Genomic DNA, 20329 nt, shown 5'->3' with positions numbered 1-20329 from the left:
AGCAGAACATCTTTGTTTACGCCTAACACACCACATGACATTCAGCAGTATAGGAGGAAGGAGCGTAATTAAATCTCCACTGTAATTGTCAAAACAAACCAGCAAGGTTGATTTTGCTCACTTGCCGATGTAGATGCGCGGTGGAAACGGGAGAATGCAGGTGTTGGGGCTGGATGTGGTGGGCAGAAGGAGGCAGAGGGTGGTGGGGCTGGTGACCAGTGATGATGGCCAGGCACTGGGAGCAGCTGCACACCCCGAGTTCCATCGGGCATGGAAGGGCCATGGGGCAGAGCCAGTGGTGTCACATGGAAACGGTAATGAGATCAGCCCAACGAGCACCCTGTGCCCTCACTCAAAGAGCTCTCCTCTCAACTGCTTTTTAATTAACTGCCAGTAATTAGTGTCACCCAAGCAGCCTCAGCAGAGTGCCTCTCAATGGCACCTCGCTGCCCTCCAAACACAGAGTGCTTTAATTAGGAGGGATCTCAGCCAGGTGCTTGGGTCTGTGTGGCACCAAACCAGCTCCCTGGTGCTGACCCGCCGGTCACGCCGCTCCCGGGCAGCCACTGGGCTCCCAGAGGGGCAGCCAGAGGAGGGTTTGTGTGTGTCTCCCTCCTGGGGCACACTGACCCCTTAGCACCACCCGAGGCAATGCCAACCACCCAGGCTGGACACACACAGAGGTTTGAGATGCAGTGGGCAGCCGGGGCACGGCACTGGGAGAGCCCCAGTGTCAGAGGGACGAGTCTAGAACCACATGAAGTGATCAGTCTAAAAGCAGCAGAAGCTCCAACAGCAGAAGCAGGGACCATTCTCCCTTTCCCTCTTGCCCCAGTTCATGTCCCAGCACGCTGGCTGCAGGGGTGCCTAGCAGGACACCCCACGTGCTCCTGGTGCCCGAGGTGGGCAGCACAAGTCCAGCATGAGGGCACAGCACAGCCTGGGGCTCCCAGCCCAGAGCAGCAGGTGGTCCCTACAGAGGAATGGGTCACTGCCACTCCTCAGTCAAACCTTGACACCCACGTGCCTAAAGAGAGGACGCTGTGACCCAAAGGGACACTCACCACCCAGGACAAACCAACATGGCCTGAGCATGAGCATCGCTGCTGGGCTGTGCTGGGACCCCCTGGGCAAACCCCTCTGCGCTCAGAGCCAGCAAAACAAGCAGGAGTTCACCTGCAGGCAGAGGTGTACCACATCCTGACGGACCAAACATCCCCCTGGAAGCACCACAGGAAGGGATTGAGGTATGTAGGGCATGGATCTGACAACACTGCACAGCTCTACTCGAGCCCAGCACCAACAAACACCGTGTAGAGACCTACTTTGCAGCAGACCTTGTGCTGCATTTGCATCGTGCTCAGACACAAAGAACTTGCAGGCAGTGGGGCTTCGCTGAAAGGTTTAAAAACAATCCTGGGGAACGGAGCTCCCACTTGGGTCACGCGTGGGAAACCTGACATTGGGTCTGTCAGAACAGCCCAGTCACACTCCTCACAGCAGATCCTCGTGAGAACACCAGCCTGAGACAGGCTGGGGACACCTGAGGGCCAGAAAGGGAACCTGTCCAGATAGGGACATCCATGGTACACCGCCATCCTAAAGAAAAGAATTACTTCTTCTGCCAATGTCTGTAATTGTGGCGCCACAGGTAACGTCCTGTGTTTAATGATTACTCCTGGCTGCAGTTACAGATGTGACCTTTCCCCACGCAGTGAGAAGGCTGTGGCTGGTGGCAGAGAAGAGGCTCTCTGGTCAGACACGCCGAGCACTGGTCAGACACACCCACAGCTCCGGACAGAATCCTGCCTGTATCCAGCTTGGCCAAGGCCAAGGAGATTGGCACCATCTGTGTGCTAGTGAAACCTGAGGGTGGCTTCCCCGAAACCTGGCAGGGGCCGTCAGCTCCCCCTGGCACACGGCTCTGCTCCTGCCTGCCCGTGGCAGGGCCACATCCCACGCCCCACTGCCCTCTCAGCAGCGCCTCGCTCACCCTCTTGCTCCTTTCAAAATCCTACAATACTGTGCTTTGCTCAAGCCCGAGCCAGGCACCCAGGGCAGGGTGTCTGGGGTGCAGACACACACAGGGGTGACCCGGCAGCCTCGGGAACTGAACAGAGAGAGGAGAGCAGAGCACCCGGCCAGCCGGGCACAGCCCCGCTGCCCGCTCCTCACCGCTCCCTGCCTCCAAGGCCCGTTCCCTGCTGCTATTTTTCTTTATGCTCTGTGCCACTAACAGGATAAATTCGGAAACAACCGGCGATTTCTTTATACAGCAACAGCCAAGCTGTGACGGCGAGCACCCCAGGACTGCGGGAGGGCAGGCTCCAGGCTCTGCTCTGGGTTCCAGGAGCTGCCAGGCTGTGCCAGCGCTGCCGGGCCCACGGGGCAGTGGGGACAATGACATCTGTCATGGCACACCCAGGGACAGCAGCAGCTGCTCCTGCCCAGCTGGCCCCCGTTGGCAGGTGCTCTAGGAGCGCACCTGGAGATGGTGGCTCAGGGATGTCACTTGGAGCAGGTGAAACAAAGTGAAATTTTAACAAGGTAGAAATCTATTTAGATTTAAGTGAAATGTGCAGCTTTGAGCTTGCTAGCATAAGTAAAATATGCTGTTTAGTCTGGTAACTCTGCAACACTAGTAAAAGTGCCTCAGCTGAGGAGAAAAAAAGTGAATTTCCAAACTGAAGAGATAAGAGATAAGAGAAGCTCTTCGAACCTTAAAGCAGACAGGGTAGGAGTTCTTTCTATACTTTCTGATAAAAAACTAGTTACAAGTGTTAACTATCTACAAGTATAATGCAAAATCAGCAGAATAAATATGCATGAACCTATTGTAAAATTCTATACATATATAAACTAGTAAGGAGTAATAAAAAAAGATCAAGGGTCCTCAGGGGCACGCATGTCCTTTGAAGGGGAACATGTCACCATTAAGGCAGGACGGGAACGAAAGAGACTCCAAGTCTGAAGGCAAGAAGAGAACTGATTTATTTCAAATGCACCGCTCTTTTTATAGAGAACATCGTGCAGACCAATTTCATCGGTCTTAAAGTAAAAACATCTCACGCCATTGCTGCGCTGTGAATGATGCACAGTGGTAGAACATATCTATAAACAATGTGAACAACAAGAGAGATAGAGAATTATTTACATTCCTTTCAAACTCTTTCCTAGGCCCAGCCTGGTAGAAACCTCTCCTTTTCTCTCTGACTGAACTGAGAACGTCCACAGGAACGATCCCTCACATGCACCCAGCGCTGAAATAAACATACCGTCCCTACAGATCTTTACAGGAGTTGTGGGGTTTTGATTTTTCATCCGCGTTTCATTCGGCGAGCCAGGCAAGAGGGTTTCTGTCCTCGCAGGGGCAGAGGGGAGAACGGACCTCCTTCCCTGGAGGGGGCTCTGCTCTGCCTCGGCTGCCGCCTGCGGAGACAGACAACGACCTGCTGGTGTGCGGGTAAACGGGGAGAATCGAGGGGCCCCGGGGGAGAGAGAGACAGGGCTGCTGGTCAGTGACCCAGAGACGTCTGAGTGCACAGCCTCGCTCCTGGGCCTGCAGGCAGCCCGGCCGAAGGGGCTGGTAAGGTAAAGGTAAGGTAAAGTTAAATACAGACAAAGGTAAAGGTAAAGGTATAGGTAAAAGTAAGGTAAGGTAAAGGTAAGGTAAGGTAAAGTTAAATACAGATAAAGGTAAAGGTAAAGAAAAGGAAAAGGAAAAGGTAAAGGTAAAGGTAAGGTAAAGGTATAGGTAAAGGTAAGGTAAGGTAAAGGTAAGGGAAAGGGAAAGGGAAGGGGAAAGGGAAAGGGAAAGGGAAAGGGAAAGGGAAAGGGAAAGGGAAAGGGAAAGGGAAAGGGAAAGGGAAGATAAAGGTAAGGTAGAGGTAAAGGTAAAATAAAGGTAAAGGCAAAGGTAAAGGTAAGGTAAAGGGAAAGGTAAAGGTAAAGGGAAAGGGAAAGGGAAAGGGAAAGGTAAGGCAAAGGTAAAGGTAAAATAAAGGTAAAGGTAAGGTAAAGGTAAGGTAAAGGTAAAGGCTTACAGAAAGGTAAGGAGGGCTGCAGCCTGCTCAGGGAAACCAGAGCACAACGAGTGGGTGGCCGTGCACAGACGGGCAGAGCTGTGCTGTGACAGCCCAGCCTGTCCCCGGTGCCAGGGCTGCGGTGGCACAGGGGACCCTGCCCTCACCCCCACCGGCCTGGCCCCGACCTGCCCGTCCCGTTGCTATGGAAATGCAGAGAATAACGAGCAGCACGAGTCATCCTAGACATGCACCAGCTGCTGACGTGAAATCCAATGCACTTTTTCATGCTGTAACCTTATCCCACCCTCCTGCAACTGCACAACTGCGTCCTGCGGGGAAGGAGCCACCCGGGAGAAGGGAAAACAACAGGGCTTTGTGCTAAAAGATCAGGAAACAGATCACAAGGACATTCAGAGCAGACAGACCATGGCTACCTTCAGTACCACAGCACTTGGGAAGGCCCTGACACTGTGCTTGGAAGACTTAAAACATTAATTAATAGAAAAAACCCAGCAATATTAATAATTAAGAACACTTTTCCAAGAAAGAGCCACATTAAATCCAGTCACCACAGGTAACTGAAGCCTTCAGACCTGGCAGGTTTTTTCTGTGCACCCAAGGAGAGCCACAAAAGCTGCTCAGGGCAGAGAGGAAAAGGAGCCACCCACATCTTGTTTAACTTTGTGTTCTAGGCAGCAGCAAACAGCGAGGCATTGTGACAAAACTGCTGGGCTCACTGCAACAACCAGTGTGTGATGGATCACACACAAGCATTTTTAAGTGAGAACTTAAAACTGTTGATAACAAGACAGAATTCAGCAATCCCTTTTTTTTAAATCACACGACAGGGTTTAAGAGGTCTGAGACAAGCACAGATCTTTTGGGGAACAACCTACCTCATTCTCTTTGATATCACCTATTCCATCATTTATTTTATGTCTCCTGATCATCACTGCTTTTCCCAAACCTATCCAGAAGCATTGCAGTTTACTACAATATGTAACAGCCCTAGGACAACAACTCTTTGTAACAGAGAGAGCCCAAGAATATTTTCTACAATCAGCTGCTTCTGGTTTTCCATCAAAAGAGCCTTTTACTACTTGCCACACCAGCAAATTCATCGTGAGTCATGAAAGACAGTCTTGTTCCTCCTGCTGTGTCACTGGGGCTGCTGAGAGCTACCAGAACACTGGGAAAATTCACCAAAAAGTCAAACTGTGCACCAGCCATGTTGCATTTGAGCTGCAAGAGCTGCAACAGCAGAGACATTTCATTTCAAAATGCCATTTCCTTGTTTTCTAGCACTCCAGCACTGCTGCACACACTGCACTGAAGGATGGTCTCTGCTGCAGCATTTCACACCACTGGAGCACCAAAGAGAAAATCAAAAAGAGCAGAAAAAAATCTGCTGAAAAAGAGCTGAACTGGCAGCTATGCCCATTTCTTGGCAACTGGATGGATCAGCACCGTGAAGATATACTGATGTCTGGTTTGGGGCTGTGGTTTTTAACATGGGCACGTTGATGAATGCACATCCTCCACCACGACCTCCTCCACGGCTTGGAAAGGGTGCTCAGGCCTTGGAGCTGCCCAGGGAGGGTTGGAGTGCCCATTCCTGGAGGTGTACCAGGAATCCCTGGAGGTGGCACTCAGAGCCAGGGGCTGGGTGGGGATGGGGCACAGCTGGGACTCCCCGGGCTGGGAGGGCTTTTCCAGCCCCAGGGATTCTGTGTGAAACACCTGTTCCAAGGGCAGGAGTCCTTTCTGTGCCCACAGCGGGCGGTGAGCAGTGTGCACTGAGTGTGTGTACGCTGCACTTGGACTTAATTCAGACATTCCCAGCTGAGACCATTTTCCTCACGACAGCCTTGTCAACACAGTGATGATGACTTGAAAACAAACTCTGGATTTCCCTCTCGAGAGCAGCCACTGGTGGGGTGTGCAGGCTCCAGGGTGCTATTTCAGGCACACGGTCCTATCTTTGTCCCAGAGGCTCGTGAGCAGCAGACGTGCTCCCAAAATACCTTTGGCTGGGATCAGTGGATGTGCTGGTCGGCAGAGCTGCTGCAGCAGCAGCTGAAGGGCTGTGGAAAAGCTGCTTCTGCCCTGGCCCTCCCTCCTGTCAGAAACTCAGCTGAAGAGACACGGGGGCAGCAGCTCACCAGGGGCTCAGGAGGGAGCCCAAGGGCCCCGGGCAGGCTGAGCACCACCAGCAGCTCCAGGAGCCACGGGCCCGGGGCTGGAGAGCACCAACAGCGCTTTGGTGTCTCTGGGACCACCGGTGTCCCCACATGCAGGTCTGTCCTCTGCCACTCATTGAGCTGGGCAGGCATTTCCCACAGCTCTGGCAATGGAAGAGGCTCTTTGGGCAAAGAAAGAAAAACTAGGAGCAAGACAGTGTGAGTGAGAGGGCATCACTGACACGTGCTGGCAACGACAGTAAATCTGGGAAGGAAAAAAAGAACCACAAGAGAGTGTGAATACCTGAAGATATTTTGCTTGACCCCAGGTGGGAGCAGTGATGCCCTTTGGTGCTCCCTGCAGTCAACAAGAAGCCTTTTTTCTGTTCTTTCTTCTGGAGGTGTCAGAACAGATTCACTCCACGGGCAGACCTCACCAGAGCTCACAGGAACTGGGCTGACCCACCTGCACCTGCAGGACGGGTGGCCACAACCACCCAGGATCCATTTCGACTCCACAAGAAGAGAGCAGACCCAAATTCACAGCAGATGTCAAACAGAATTATTCACCAAGTTCAAATTCTCCGGGGAGAGCAGACATCCTGCTTCTGTGATAAGAAATCCTCTGGAGCACAGCGATGTGCAACTCGCTCCGGAGAGAAAGAACATCTCTGGCAGAGGCTCGCCCACAGGGAGAGGGAAGCCAGGCTGGCAGCAGCACGGGGAGCGGGGCATTGCCCTCCCCTCCAGCTGGGGTGGGCACCATGGGGGCTGCAGGGGGCAGGCTGGCCCTGGGGAGAGCCCCCTGCTCACCCTGAGCTCCTCGGGGCGCGCTGCCCGGGCACAGCCTGGGGCTGTCCTGGCTCAGCATCCCCAGCTCTGACCCCGGGCACCAGGGCCACCCGTCTGCCCCCCGCCACCCGCCCTGGGACACCCACAGAGCAAACCCCGGGGAACAACAGCCTCGGCAAGAGAGCAAGAGCAGAGCTGGCAATGGAAAAACCCCACTTCAGCACAGAGAGCACGAGGAGCACAGTGGCCTCTGGAGAGAGCAGCGGGGGAGGCAGGGGTGCCTTTGGAGATGCCAAGCTAAGAGCATGGAAAAATCCAAACCAGGGCCAGAAGGAGCACTAACTAAAATGGTTTCCCAAGTAGTGCTGAGGGGCAACACAGACTGAACTGTTTGTTGATGTTACTCAGCCTTTTGATAAACAGAGGCAATTTGTTCTAGTTAAAAGAAACCTGCTATTTTTTAAATAAATTCACAGATTGATCTTTACATCAGAAAGCCATGTAGAGAAACACACAACAGGCTGAAAGTATTCATTAATCAATCCCCAAGTTTGCCTCGCTGCAGCTGTGCTTGTTTTGACACCTGCTTGCGATGCTCCTGCTGTGGAGCATTTTATTCCATTTAACATGGAATAAAGCCCAGTGGAGCAGAGCAGCAGCCCCTGCCAGTGCCCTGGCCCTGCACTCGCCCCACGCTGCACCAGAGTGGCCACAGAGCTCCTGGGGACAGGGCTGTCCCTGCTTTCCAGGGCACTCCCGAGGGACCATGGCAAAGCCCGTGCTGGTGCTGGAGCAGGAGCTGACAGCTCGAGGCAGCTGGCCCGTGGCTCATGGCTCTGGCTCCTGCAGCAGAGCTCGGGGAGCCAGGGCCAGCCAGGGGGGCCGAGCAGCACCGCACAGTGCCACTGCCAGCACCCCGACGTGAGCACCTCTGTGCCCTTCGGCTCACCCAGAGCCCCCCGTGCTGTCTGTCCAGCTGTTCCCAAACCTCAGCGCTCCCGAGAGCCCGGGATGGAGCAGTGCCTGCTGGAGGGGTGAGCCAGGCTCACTCACACACCCCGAAGCACTGCTGCTGCCAGCCCCGGTACTGCCCACTGCCGCCGTGCCCACACCTCTCCCCGCAGCACGAGCCCCTCCTTGACCAGGCACAGCTCCTGCCTGCACTTCGGGGAGCTCAGAGCTTCGTGCCGAGCTCACAGCAGCAGCCTGCACCCACGTGGGCCAGCTCTCCCCAAAACCTCTGGGGCTGGTTACAGGAGAGAGTGTATGGAAGGAAGCCCAGCGTGTCCCCAGGCTCAGCAGGCACTCGAGGCACCAAGCTCTGGACACAGCCAGAGCCACTGGCCAGTCCTCCCAAGCAGGGCTGACACACAAGGAGACACACAACCAGCCAGGAGAGCAGATTGTTTCATGCTGAAGCTCCTGCCAAGCCTCTTCTGTGCTGGAAGAGCCACTAATCCACACCAGTTCAAAGTTCTGAGCAAACCTAGAATCAGGCCTGAATATGAAATCATGGGGCTTGTTTGCATGTGTATGAATTATTCATGTGCTTCCCATATGCAGCATTGAGCCTTCAGAGTGCAAATTATTTGGGACCAAGCTTTGGCCCTATTTTCTGTGAAGCATAAAGCACATTTTCCAGCAGTGCAAACAATCCAACCATAATGTGTATCATTTTCTGTGTTCCCTGCTGGCTGGTCTTGCCTGCCAGTTCCCGCTGAGACTGGAACCAGTGCACAAAAAGCCAAGGTGCAGAGCGTGGCTCTCCCGTGGACTCTGTGACACTTGTTTCACAGGGCACTCTAACGGGCCACGTCCCTCGCACAGGAGGTGACCCACATCCCACATCCTACACCCTACACCCTACATCCTACATCCTACATCCTACACCCTACATCCTACATCCTACATCCTACATCCTACATCCTACACCCTACATCCTACATCCTATATCCTACACCCTACATCCTACACCCTACATCCTACACCCTACACCCTACATCCTACACCCTACATCCTACATCCTACATCCTACATCCTACACCCTACATCCTACACCCTACATCCTACACCCTACATCCTTCTGACAGTGGAACACTGAGTGTGGTGGTGGTGTCCAGCCACCAGCAGGGCCCAGAGCACACTCACCCTCCCCCAGAAATGCTTCTCCTCATCCTCACGGAGAGCTGCCTGCTCAGAGGAGGAAGCTGAGCTCCAGCCCAAGCCTGCCCAGCCCACCTCTCTGACCTGTGTCAGACAGCAGAATGAAGACCACAGGAATTCTGCAAGGAACCAGAGCGTGCCTTCTGCAGACTGTCCCACCTACTCCCCGATGCTGTTCTCTGCTGCTGCTGGGAGTGCCTCAGCTCCTGGGCTCCCAAACACTCCGACAGGTCATTCTCAATCTAAGTTTCTTCCCAGCTTCTACCAAGTTTCCCTGTTCCTTTGCTTTTTTCCCCACCCTGGATATGTGACATACTCATTTGATGGCCTTTTGTTGCCACCACGTGATCCCTCTAAAATCCCAGGACACAAATCACACCCCGGTATTTTAAGCAGTGATGGCAACTTTTGTTGAGTTGTGCATTTTCTTTCTCGGAGGGTAGGAGGGGGTTATGGTCAGGAGAAATAATGAAAAGGAGAAATAATTCTTTTTTCCAGAGCAAAGAGAGCTCAGGCAGGGATGGAGACCCAAAGTAACACAGCAGTAGCTGCAGTGCTCCCACAGCCTCACTCCTGCCCTCCCCACTCTGCTTCAGAGGCACTCTGGGCACTTTCTGCAGGGCTCCAATGCACATATTATCCACATAAATACAAAATATCACTTGTATCTTTGGGCAGCTCAGCTGTAACCAAATGCAAATTTGGACAATAAGGTAACTGTGCTGGTACAGCCCTTTGCAGGTTACCCTGAAAGTCACTCGGGCATCATCAGCCTTAGGGGCCCACCAGCTCTCTGCTGGAGCCACCAGAACCAAGAAAAGGTATTTTCTGGACTAAGAGATGAAATTGATCAGCTTCCAGAAACATCAGCAAAGCTATAAAGACATTACATTGCAATTTAATTTAATTTAATTTAATTTAATTTAATTACACAGCAGGGCTAACCATCAGCCTGTAAGGATTCATGGGCACAGGCAAAGCAGCAAGGCACATAATTCTGAACATCACTGAGTGCCTGCTTCTCCTCAGCACCCCAGGAACTGGGAGAGCCCTGAACAGCACCTGAGATGTAAATGAACACGTCAACGCTCGCACTCTGTCACACTGTCACTCCTCATTGCCTGGCAGTGCTCAGAGACGGCTCCCACACTTCCCAAGCACTTCTAATTTTCCATAACTGTCACCAAAAGCAATTGAATTGCTGAAGAGCAGTGGCAGAGGGAAAGAGGACGCTGATGTCTCTTCCCTTGTGCAGAGAAGCTGAGCCGCTCCCCGGCTGTCCCGACACTACTTCAGGAGATAAGCAGCAAGCCAGGCCCAGCCAGCGCGGGTCCCCTCCCTGGCACACACCTGTGCAGGTGCTGGCACACACCACACTGGGAGGGACACCCCCCTGAGCCTGCCACGCTCCCCGTGCCAACCTGGGACCCCACAGCCCACACGGGCAGCTGTCAGCCACCAGTACCGGGGTGGCCCGGGACAGGGTGTGCAGGCAGGTGTGGACATGCACCTCAACAGCCCCCAGAGCCACGAGAGGCTCACAGCCCGCCCAGGGACCCTGCCCTCCCCGCTGGAGAGCAGCTCCACTGAAAGGAGTGGAGAAGTCAGCCCTGCTCGTTCATGCCAGGCTGCCACGAACAACGGGCTCAGCAACATCCCCTGTCCGAGTCCAGCTCACAGAGACTGCCCTGAGTCCACGGGGGGTGCAAAGCCAGCCCTGAGCCAGGGCACAACGCCCCTGGGGCGAGCAATGTTCCATCCCAGGCATTCCCACAGGAAATAAAGCAATATTTAGAAGGAAAGGCAGGCTCTCCCCAGCTCCACACCCCTGCTCCCCTACTGCGACACACCGAGAGCCCAGGCAGCTGCTTCACCACTTCAGCACCCCAGTGGGAGATGGTGAGAGTACCAAACTGCAAAGAGAGCAGCTTTCCTCATTTCTGGGAAGGTTCTCCTTGTCGGGTGCTGCCCACTGCCATTCCAGCGGGCACGGCAGGAGGTGACCTTGTGCTGCCCCGCAGCCAGCACGGCTCTCCTGGCCGCAGCTGCCCCTGCTGCTCTCTCCACCAGCTCCACGTCCTGGGACCAGAAAGCACAGCTGCAGCACCGGGGAATGCCAGCCCTGCTGGGAAGGTCACCACGCCAGCGCCGGGGACACGGGGGGAAGGTGGGCAGATCCCAGCCACGTGCTCCTGCATGTTATTCCCAAATCACAGGAAGCCCATTCCAAGCTAGTCATGAGGACTGTGGCCTCCACAGAATAGACCAAGTATTAATCTGATCTAATATTTCACTTGAATGGTACTTCCAGTGACTTTTCCTTGATTGCCCTTGTCCCTCCCTATCCATCAAATGTCCTTCAAATTGCTGTTGTGTTTATTTTCCGTTACTCCAGCTCCATGAGAACAGTCTCGGCTGCCCTGAGGACTCATTTCACCCCGATCTCCTCTCCTCAGGTCTCCCACAGACACGTGAGCCCCTCGAGAATGGCTTTTCTTGAGACTTGTGCCAGCACTACTGCGAAGGGACCACGGCCAGCAGGGTGGAGAGGCTCAGCACAGTCATTAAACAGCTCTGAGCAGTAACCCCGATACTGCCGTGGAACCACACACCTCCATGACTTGAAATTGCTGAATTCCCAGGATTTAACCTATTTCCCCATTACTTGGCACACTGCAAAGCTTCATGCCTAGAAAAGCTTTCTGTGCTTGGCAGGAATGAGGGGCAGTGGCTCTGCCGGGGACACAGAGCCCATGGAGGGGCAAAGCACCCCAGACCCGGGGCAGCCAGAACAAAGCCCTGCTGACAATGCTGAACACAGCTTTGCTGACACCTCCTTGCAATTCCCACTCCCTCCTCCCCCCGCTTACTTACTTAGCTACCACTTTGATAATACAGAAAGGCTTTTTTCCCTTGTGTTTAAATATCAGGGAAGGCATCTGTGCTCCCAAGCCACAGCCATGAAAGTCAGGCTATGGGAAAAGTTCTCCTTGCAGTCTGGGCAGGGAACACTCTAGTCAGTGGTGTGCAGAGCATGGAAGCTTAACACATCTGTATCTGACCCCAAACAAGTAGTATTTGGGATTTTACAGCTGCCTTTCCGGGCACTAGACCATAGATTTCCAATAAAAGGGCAGCGTTTCCTGCCCAGGCCTTGTAAGCCCTGCCCAGCTGAGGTGACAGAGCCGGGTTCTGTGAGGAGCATGGCCAGCAGCAGCAGGGACAATGGTCAGGGGACCAGGGGACACAGCCAGGGGACCAGGGGACACAGCCAGGCCGTGCTAGCTGCCCCAAGACCAGCACGTGGTTTATGGCACTGATCACCTCAGAAGAGAGAGAGAAACTTTTCCTGATCCTCGGATCTGTCCCCCAGGTCCCTCTCCCAGCAGCACAGCAGGATGTCCCCAGACCTGTCACAAACCCGGCCAGAAGGGTTTGGGCTCCCCCAGAGGTGAAGGACACAGAACTAGGGAGGTCAGGCTGTGCTCCCCATCCTTCCACGTCCCTGTTCCCCCAAACCTCTGACTGTCTGGCAGCACGCCCTTGTTTCCCTGAAGGTCCCAACCCCTGGAACAAAAAAGTTATGGGGAGGAATCCCAAGCTGAAAAGCCGTGGAGAATGTCGGACATCTCACTGCCATAGAAGGGGAAGTAAAGGCAGGAACACAAACAGCTCGCCACCCTGCGAGGACTGAAGCCCTGAGCGGCGCGGGGCAGATGACAAGGACAGCGGGTCCGGGAGCTGCCCGAAGCTGCCCCAGCAGCCCCGGGCGGGACAGGCTCCCGGAGGGGCTGCAGGACGCGGGGGCAGCCAGGGTGGGCTGGGCAGGGCTGGGATGGGCTGGGCTGGGCTGGGCTGGGCAGGGCTGGGCTGTGCCAGGCTGGGCTGGGCTGGGCTGGGCAGGGCAGGGCTGGGCAGGCTGGGCTGGGCTGGGCTGGGCTGGGCTGTGCCAGGCTGGGCTGGGCTGGGCTGGGCAGGGCAGGGCTGGGCAGGCTGGGCTGGGCTGGGCAGGGCTGGGCTGGGCAGCCAGGGCAGGCTGGGCTGGGCTGGGCTGGGCTGGGCTGGGCTGGGCAGGGCAGGGCTGGGCTAGGATGGGATGGGCTGGGCTGTGCCAGGCTGGGCTGGGCTGGGCTGGGCTGGGCAGGCTGGGCAGGGCTGGGCTGGGCAGCCAGGGCAGGCTGGGCTGGGCTGGGCTGGGCTGGGCAGGCTGGGCTGGGCTGGGCAGCCAGGGCAGGCTGGGCTGGGCTGGGCTGGGCTGGGCTGGGCAGGCTGGGCAGGGCTGGCTGGGCAGGGCTGGGCTGGGCAGGGCTGGGCTGGGCAGGCTGGGCTGGGCTGGGCAGCCAGGGCAGGCTGGGCTGGGCTGGGCTGGGCTGGGCTGTGCCAGGCTGGGCTGGGCTGGGCTGGGCTGGGCAGGGCTGTGCCAGGCTGGGCTGGGCTGGGCAGGCTGGGCAGGGCTGGGCTGGGCTGGGCTGGGCTGGGCTGGGCAGGGCTGTGCCAGGCTGGGCTGGGCAGGGCTGTGCCAGGCTGGGCTGGGCTGGGCTGGGCTGGGCTGGGCTGGGCTGGGCTGGGCAGGGCTGGGCTGGGCCGGGCTGGGCTGGGCAGGGCTGTGCCAGGCTGGGCTGGGCAGGGCAGGGCTGTGCCAGGCTGGGCTGGGCTGGGCTGCCCGCTCTCGGTCCCGCTGCGTGCCCCCACGCCTGCAGCGCACCGATGTGAACACGGGCACCGTTCGAAGCGGCTCCCGCAGGTTTCGCAGCTCCTCGCCCGTTTCCAGGGGCCGTGCCGCGGGATGGGAGCGGTGGGAGGCAGCGCGGGGTGCGCAGCCCCGCGTGTGCCCGGAGCCCGGCCCTTCGGCAGAAGGCACAGCCGGAGAGGCGGCAGCAGGGCTGTCAGGGCTGCCCGCACAAGCGCAGCTCCGGGAGCAGCGCTCCCCGCCCGGCAGCTCCGAGCCCGATCGCCGAGCGGCTCCCGGGGCCCCGGGCCGACACACGCGGCCAGAGCGCAGAGCGAGCACGGCCCCGCACACCCGCACGGCTGCACACCCGCACAGCCCGCACAGCCCGCACAGCCGCACATCCCGCACATCCCGCACAGCCCGCACAGCCGCACATCCCGCACATTCGCACAGCCCGGACATTCACACAGCCCGCACAGCCCGCACATCCGCACAGCCCGCACACCCGCACATCCCGCACATCCACACATCCCGCACAGCCCGGACATTCACACAGCCCGCACACCTGCACACCCCCACATCCCGTACATCCACACTCCCGCACAGCCCGCACACCTGCACACCTGCACACCCTGCACATTCACACAGCCCGCACACCCGCACAGCCCCAGGCGCTGCTGCCTGCTCCTGCCGCTGCCTTTCAGCCCCCAGCCCCAGCCTGCTGCCTCTCCCCAGTGTTATCTGAGCTTGCTCCCCGAGAGGGGACACAGCACACGACACCCGCGGACACTGCACCTGAGCCGGGCCAGCCCTGAGCACTCACTTCCCACAGCCAGGCTGCTTTACTGGGAGAGCTTCACCAGCTATACAACTGGAAAATGCTTAAAAGTTGATTTCGATGCAAGTAGGATAAACACAGGCGCCTGCACCTGACCCCCTTACAAAACACCATCTGCATTCTGGCAGAATCAAACTAGAGCTGGGGGGAAAAGTGATTAAGACAAAATACTAATCACGATGAAAGTCACTGGGCTGCACCATTACAACCTTGCACATCAGCAGAAAAAACTAATTCAGCACCAGGACACGGACAGGAACCCGGGACCACTCGCCTCGTGTCAGCGAGGAGAGGCACAGCAAAGCACAAAGCAGCAGATGGCTTCGCAGATTCTCATGTATATTTACACACAGTTTTTTTAGTAAACCACTTTGATTCAGGAGAAACCACATCCAAAAGGCACTCTTGAAATTCCTCTTCAGACATAATGGCATAGAGAGATAAATCTTGCTGTGGTTTCCCCCTCTCTCATGGAACACAACTGTGGGCAATGCTAATAGCACTAAGTGTGCCCTGTATTTCCTCCTGCTCAGCCCCGGTGCCCGAGTCCAACAACTCTGCTGAGCAGTTTTCAGATATCTAGGTCGAAACATTCCCATTGGCTTCACAATTACAGATTTTCCTCACCTGGTATAAAAAATAAATCTAAAAAAAAAAAATTTTTTTTCTTCTAAAAAGATGGGAGATGTCAATAAAACTTGCTTAGTTGGTTCCCAGAACAACAGCAAAATTCCTGCCCAAATGACAAACAAGCCTCATGACTTTTGTGCCTCCTCTTGCTCTCCAGCTCCCTGACAACAGAGGACAGCCGGGGGGGTCGGGCTGTGCTCCAGGGAACAGGGACAGGAGGAGAGGGAACGGCCTCAGGCTGGGCCAGGGCAGGCTCAGGGTGGGATCAGCAGGAATTTCCCCATGGAAAGGGGGTCAGGGATTGGCACTGCCCAGGGAGGGTTGCAGTGCCCATCCCTGGAGGTGCCCAAGGAAGGGCTGGACGTGGCACTCAGAGCACAGCTTGGACCCGATGATCCTGGAGGCTTTTTCCAGCCCAAAGGATTCTGTGATTCTGTGAGACACCCCAGTGCCCCGTGCCCTGCACAGAGAGACGTGTCTCAGCCAGCACACAGGCAGTGCCCACCCTTCTGTGGGGCTGGAGAACAAACCCACTCCTCGAGTGAGCAGCTGTTTAAAAAATCCTTGCAGGTATAAATAACAAACCCTGAAAAGTCCCTGCAGACAAGGGTGTGTTTCTCCTGATGGCAAACAGCCCAATGCAGAACCCACAATCCCGCTACAATTCACTCCAGCTCACTGAGCCCACCTTACTCCAGCACACAACTCTGAGTGCTCCACCCTGCAGCCCTCCTGTACTTTTGCCTTGTTTTCTTCTTCCCATACTTTTCCCCTTTGTTTTTTCTCCGTCCCCTCCATTCATTAACTCTCTCTGCTCATGAACAGGGTACAACGCACCTCACCAAAACCGAGCTCTCACAAAGGCATCCCTGGGCAGCATCTCCAGCTGGCCAGGCTGGAACTCCCTCCCAGCTGATGGATGTGCAGCTTGCCTGCTTTTCTGTGGGACTGGAACCAGCTGGAGAGCGGCTCCCCCAGCCAGAGAAACCCATCTCCGCCACGCCAGGGCTCCCTGGAAGCACACGCAAACACCCGGGCACTGTCCTTTCACAGTCAGCTTTCCTGTTAGCTGAACCCCAGTTGTGGAACGCCCAGAAATCCCTGGCGGGCTGCGTGTGCAAGCAGGGAGCAGCACGGTGTGCACGCTGCAGCAGGCGGGGCGCCCCACGGGCTCGGACGGGTGTGCTGTGCCCAACACACAGCGCCAGGCACACCTGAGCACACCTGAACCTGGCACCACGGCACGGGAAGGCTCCTGAATGGGGGGATGGGGACACCACAGCGGCCAGGAAGGGAAGCAAGCAGGGAGCAGCACAGCTGTCCCTTGGGCACGGCTCCCCAGAGCCCAGCTCCACATCGCCCTGGCCCTGGCTGGAGCAGGAGCCAGCCCCACGCAGCGCCTGAACCAGCACCAGCTTCCATCTCTGCCAAAGAGCAAGCCCAGCCAAGCACTGACAGAAAAGATGCTGAAAAAGTGGAGAGGGTTGAGAGAAGGTCCTTAGGACATACTCTGGAACACCAAATTTACCCTTGGAGTCAGACTCAGAGCTCAACCCACACATCCCACCAAGGACAGCAGCAGCCGTGGCCCTCCTGAGAGAGCGGTGTGACAGGAGCTCCTGCACTGGTCCAGAGGAGATCCAGCAGCAGCTGGGGCTGCACAGGTGCAGGCCGAGGAGAAATGGCAATTCTTAACAGAGGGGTAAGCAGCGGAGAGCCCTCTGGAGCCAGGTGTTTCACACCAAGAGAGAGCAAACACATCACTGCTCACCCCCAGGGCATCCCCCGTGCGCTGCCGCAGCCACAGCGCTGTGACAGGAACCACTGACTCAATGCCGTCCCAAAACCAGACCCCAGGAAGTCAGGGACAAAGACTGCAAGGTCTGCAAGATTTGGAGTATGATTTTAGTATTGGTTGTGTTATCAGTGACCACAATAAACACTAACATTCTATTCACATACACCCTGGTGAAATTATCAGGGATTATCTGCTGGATTTCAGCAGTCAGGCTCATCCTTGTGCAGAGATCCATCACAAGGAACCACGTATGGGCAAAATTTGACATACCAAATGTATGTCCTTTTTATATTTTTAATTGATTTCTCATTATATTGTTGTCACTGGTAAGTCTTCCACATTATGTCACACACAAACCCAAGTATCAGCTGGCTTCTTTATCTAAGGAAGTTATTGGGATGTCTTAGGAGATCACCATAGCAACCGTGCCATGACAGTAAATATGAGTTCACTGGAACAACACTGTAATTGCTCTGAGCACACTCTAACAAGGAATTATGGAAAAGCAGGAGATATCAAGGAAGCGATGTGCCAATAACTGGGACACAGTGAAAGCACTGATTGAAAGTACCTGGAAGGTGTTCCCAGGCTCCTGTCAGTAGCCACTCGGCTGCAGAGCTCACCCACCCTGGCTGGCTGCACACCGGCTCAGGGTAGAATTAAAAGCCTCTCAGAAAAAAATTTGTTTTCAGAATGTAATTGCAGCGAAGCCTCTGATTTAAGTGTCTTTACTCGGCTTGCTCAGTGTGAATTGCTAATAAAAACGTGTTGGAGAAATAACCAGCTCTGGTGCCAGGAAAAGTTTGCCTGATTTAACCCATCAGCTGCCAGAGCAGCACAGACAGGTGTGGTCCCCTCATCGAGGGAATTTCAGCAGACCCCGACCCTCACATCACTGCACTCAGACCCAGACTAACACATCTAACTCCAGGTTTATCCAGTGCACAATTCAGCAACCCCCCCCGCCCCAGGGATTTTCGTGTGCGCTTGGTTGGTGCCACAGGGCCAACGCAGCATTCAGGAGTGCCCCGGCCACCCGGCACTCGCCTGCTGGCCCGATGGCTCTCCCGACTCTTCCCCCACCCACAGTCAAAGTTTCCTCCCTTTACTCCTCCGAAATTTCACCCTGCACCCGAGATTTCCAATGCAGCGGTGGTATTTCACGGCGTATTCCTAAACACACACAACCCCCCCCCGCCCCCCCCCCCCCCCCAGCTTGTATTTTGGGAAGAACCCCAAAGCAGCTTTCTGCACGGGCAGCAGTGCCCGGGTGCTGATGCCGGCGGCACTTGGCCCTTCCTCGGTCCAAGCGGGGCTGTCCGTGCACGAACCGAAACTTCGCTGCTGAACTGCTCCCTTCCCATCCCCCGTTTTAACGGCGGCTGCCCCGTGCCCGTGGGGTGGCCGTGGGCAGAGTCCCTGCGTCCTGCGGGGAGGCGACGCACGGCCGGACCCCCGCAGCCGGGCACGGCCCCCGCCGCAGCCCCCAGTGCCGGGCGGGGCAGCTCGGCCCCCGGGACAGGGCACCCCGGGCTGGGCACCGCGGGCTGGGCACCCCGGGCTGGGCACCCCGGGCTGGGCACCCCAGGACAGGGCACCGCAGGCTGGGCACCCCGGGACAGGGCACCGCGGGCTGGGCACCGCGGGCTGGGCACCCCGGGACAGGGCGCCCCGGGACAGGGCACCGCGGGGTGGGCACCCCGGGACAGGGCACCGCGGGCTGGGCACCCCGGGACAGGGCACCCCAGGACAGGGCACCGCGGGCTGGGCACCCCGGGCTGGGCACCGCGGGCTGGGCACCCCAGGACAGGGCACCGCGGGCTGGGCACCCCGGGCTGGGCACCGCGGGCTGGGCACCCCGGGACAGGGCACCCCGGGACAGGGCACCGCGGGCTGGGCACCCCGGGACAGGGCACCCCGGGACAGGGCGCCCCGGGCTGGGCACCCCGGGCTGGGCACCCCGGGACAGGGCACCGCGGGCTGGGCACCGGGGCACCGCGGCAACGGCGCCGCCGGGGCAGGGCCGGGCAGGGCAGGGCAGGGCCGGGCAGGGCAGGGCAGGGCAGGGCAGAGTGCCTCGGAGCTGGACATCCGGGCTGGGCAGGGCAGAGCATCCCGGGCAAGGCGGGCACCCCGGAGCATCTCGGTCCTCACTCACCGTCCTCCCTCTCGTCGAAGACGGGTCTCTTGGAGGAGGAGGCGCTCGCTCCCATCCTCTTCTTCCACTTGCTCCAGTGAAACATCGGGGCGGGCGGCTGGCATGCCCTGCGGCCTCTCTCCGCCGGCCCGGCGGCTCCCGCGGCCGGCCCCGCCGCCGCCCTCAGCCGCCCCGCGCCCCGGCGCCGCCCGCCCGCATGGCAGCGCCCGGCGCCGCCGCCTCCCGCCCGCTGCCCGCGGCGGCCACGGCGCGGCGGGGCGGGGACGGAGCGGGGGGAGCGGAGCGGGGCGGGGACGGAGCGGGGGGAGCGGAGCGGGGCCGGGGGAGGCGGGCGGAGCGGGGCGAGCGGAGCGGAGCCGGGAGCCGGGGGCGGGCCGGGGGATGCGGGCGGAGCGGAGCCGGGCGGAGCGGGACCGGGGGATGCGGGCAGTGGGGCGGAGCGGGACCGGGGGATGCGGGCAGTGGGGCGGAGCGGGCCGGGGGATGCGGGCAGTGGGGTGGAGCGGGGCCGGGGGCCGGGCGGAGCGGGACCGGGGGCGGGAGCGGGGCGGGCCGGGATGCGCCTCCCGGCCCCGCCCGCATCCCGGGCGCGGGGCTGCGGCCGCGGCCGTGCCGAGGGCGGCGCTCCGGGCCGGGGCCGAGGCCGGGGGCGCGGTACCGGCCCCCGCGGCTCCCCGCGCCGAGCCCCGCCCGGCCCGGTGTCCCCGGCCCCGTTATTTGAATCTCGCTGGCAAAGACCGCGCGGGCAGGAGCCGCCACCGCGCTGCGGCGCAGCCCAGCCTGTCCGCGCTCGGCGTGTCCGTGCCAGAGCACACCGCTCATCCTGCGTCGGTCCCTGGGCTCACTGCCGACATCGGAGCTCACGAGAAGCCATCCCCCCTTGTCCTGGCACTTGTAAACAGTCTCTCTCCATCCTTTTTGTTGGCCCCCTCCAGACACTAGAACGCCGCGATTAGGTCGCCACAAAGCTTTTTATTTTCCATGCTGGCCAACCCCAGCTCTCTCAGCCTTGCCTCATGGGACAGGTGCTCCGTCCCTCAAACCATCTCCATGGCCTCCTCTGGACTTGCTCC

The 20329-nt window shown here is 57.9% G+C and overlaps 1 protein-coding gene across 2 annotated transcripts in view; it reads right to left on the bottom strand.

Annotated features, from left to right (window-relative positions):
* STK32C (serine/threonine kinase 32C) overlaps window positions 1-19392 on the bottom strand; it is a 72393-nt gene extending 53001 nt beyond the window's left edge. For both annotated transcript variants that reach the window (XR_008438190.1, XM_053984191.1), the window contains exon 1: window positions 19257-19392. Coding sequence is in view for 1 of the 2 variants with exons in the window: in XM_053984191.1 (XP_053840166.1) it covers window positions 19257-19341 (85 nt within the window). In the remaining variant the exon portion in view is untranslated. The remainder of the gene's footprint in view (window positions 1-19256) is intronic.
* Window positions 19393-20329: the final 937 nt, after the last annotated feature.

The sequence above is a fragment of the Vidua macroura genome, chromosome 8 (assembly GCF_024509145.1).
Source record: "Vidua macroura isolate BioBank_ID:100142 chromosome 8, ASM2450914v1, whole genome shotgun sequence".
NCBI lineage: Eukaryota > Metazoa > Chordata > Aves > Passeriformes > Viduidae > Vidua > Vidua macroura.
This window is presented reverse-complemented; position numbering and strand designations above follow the sequence as displayed.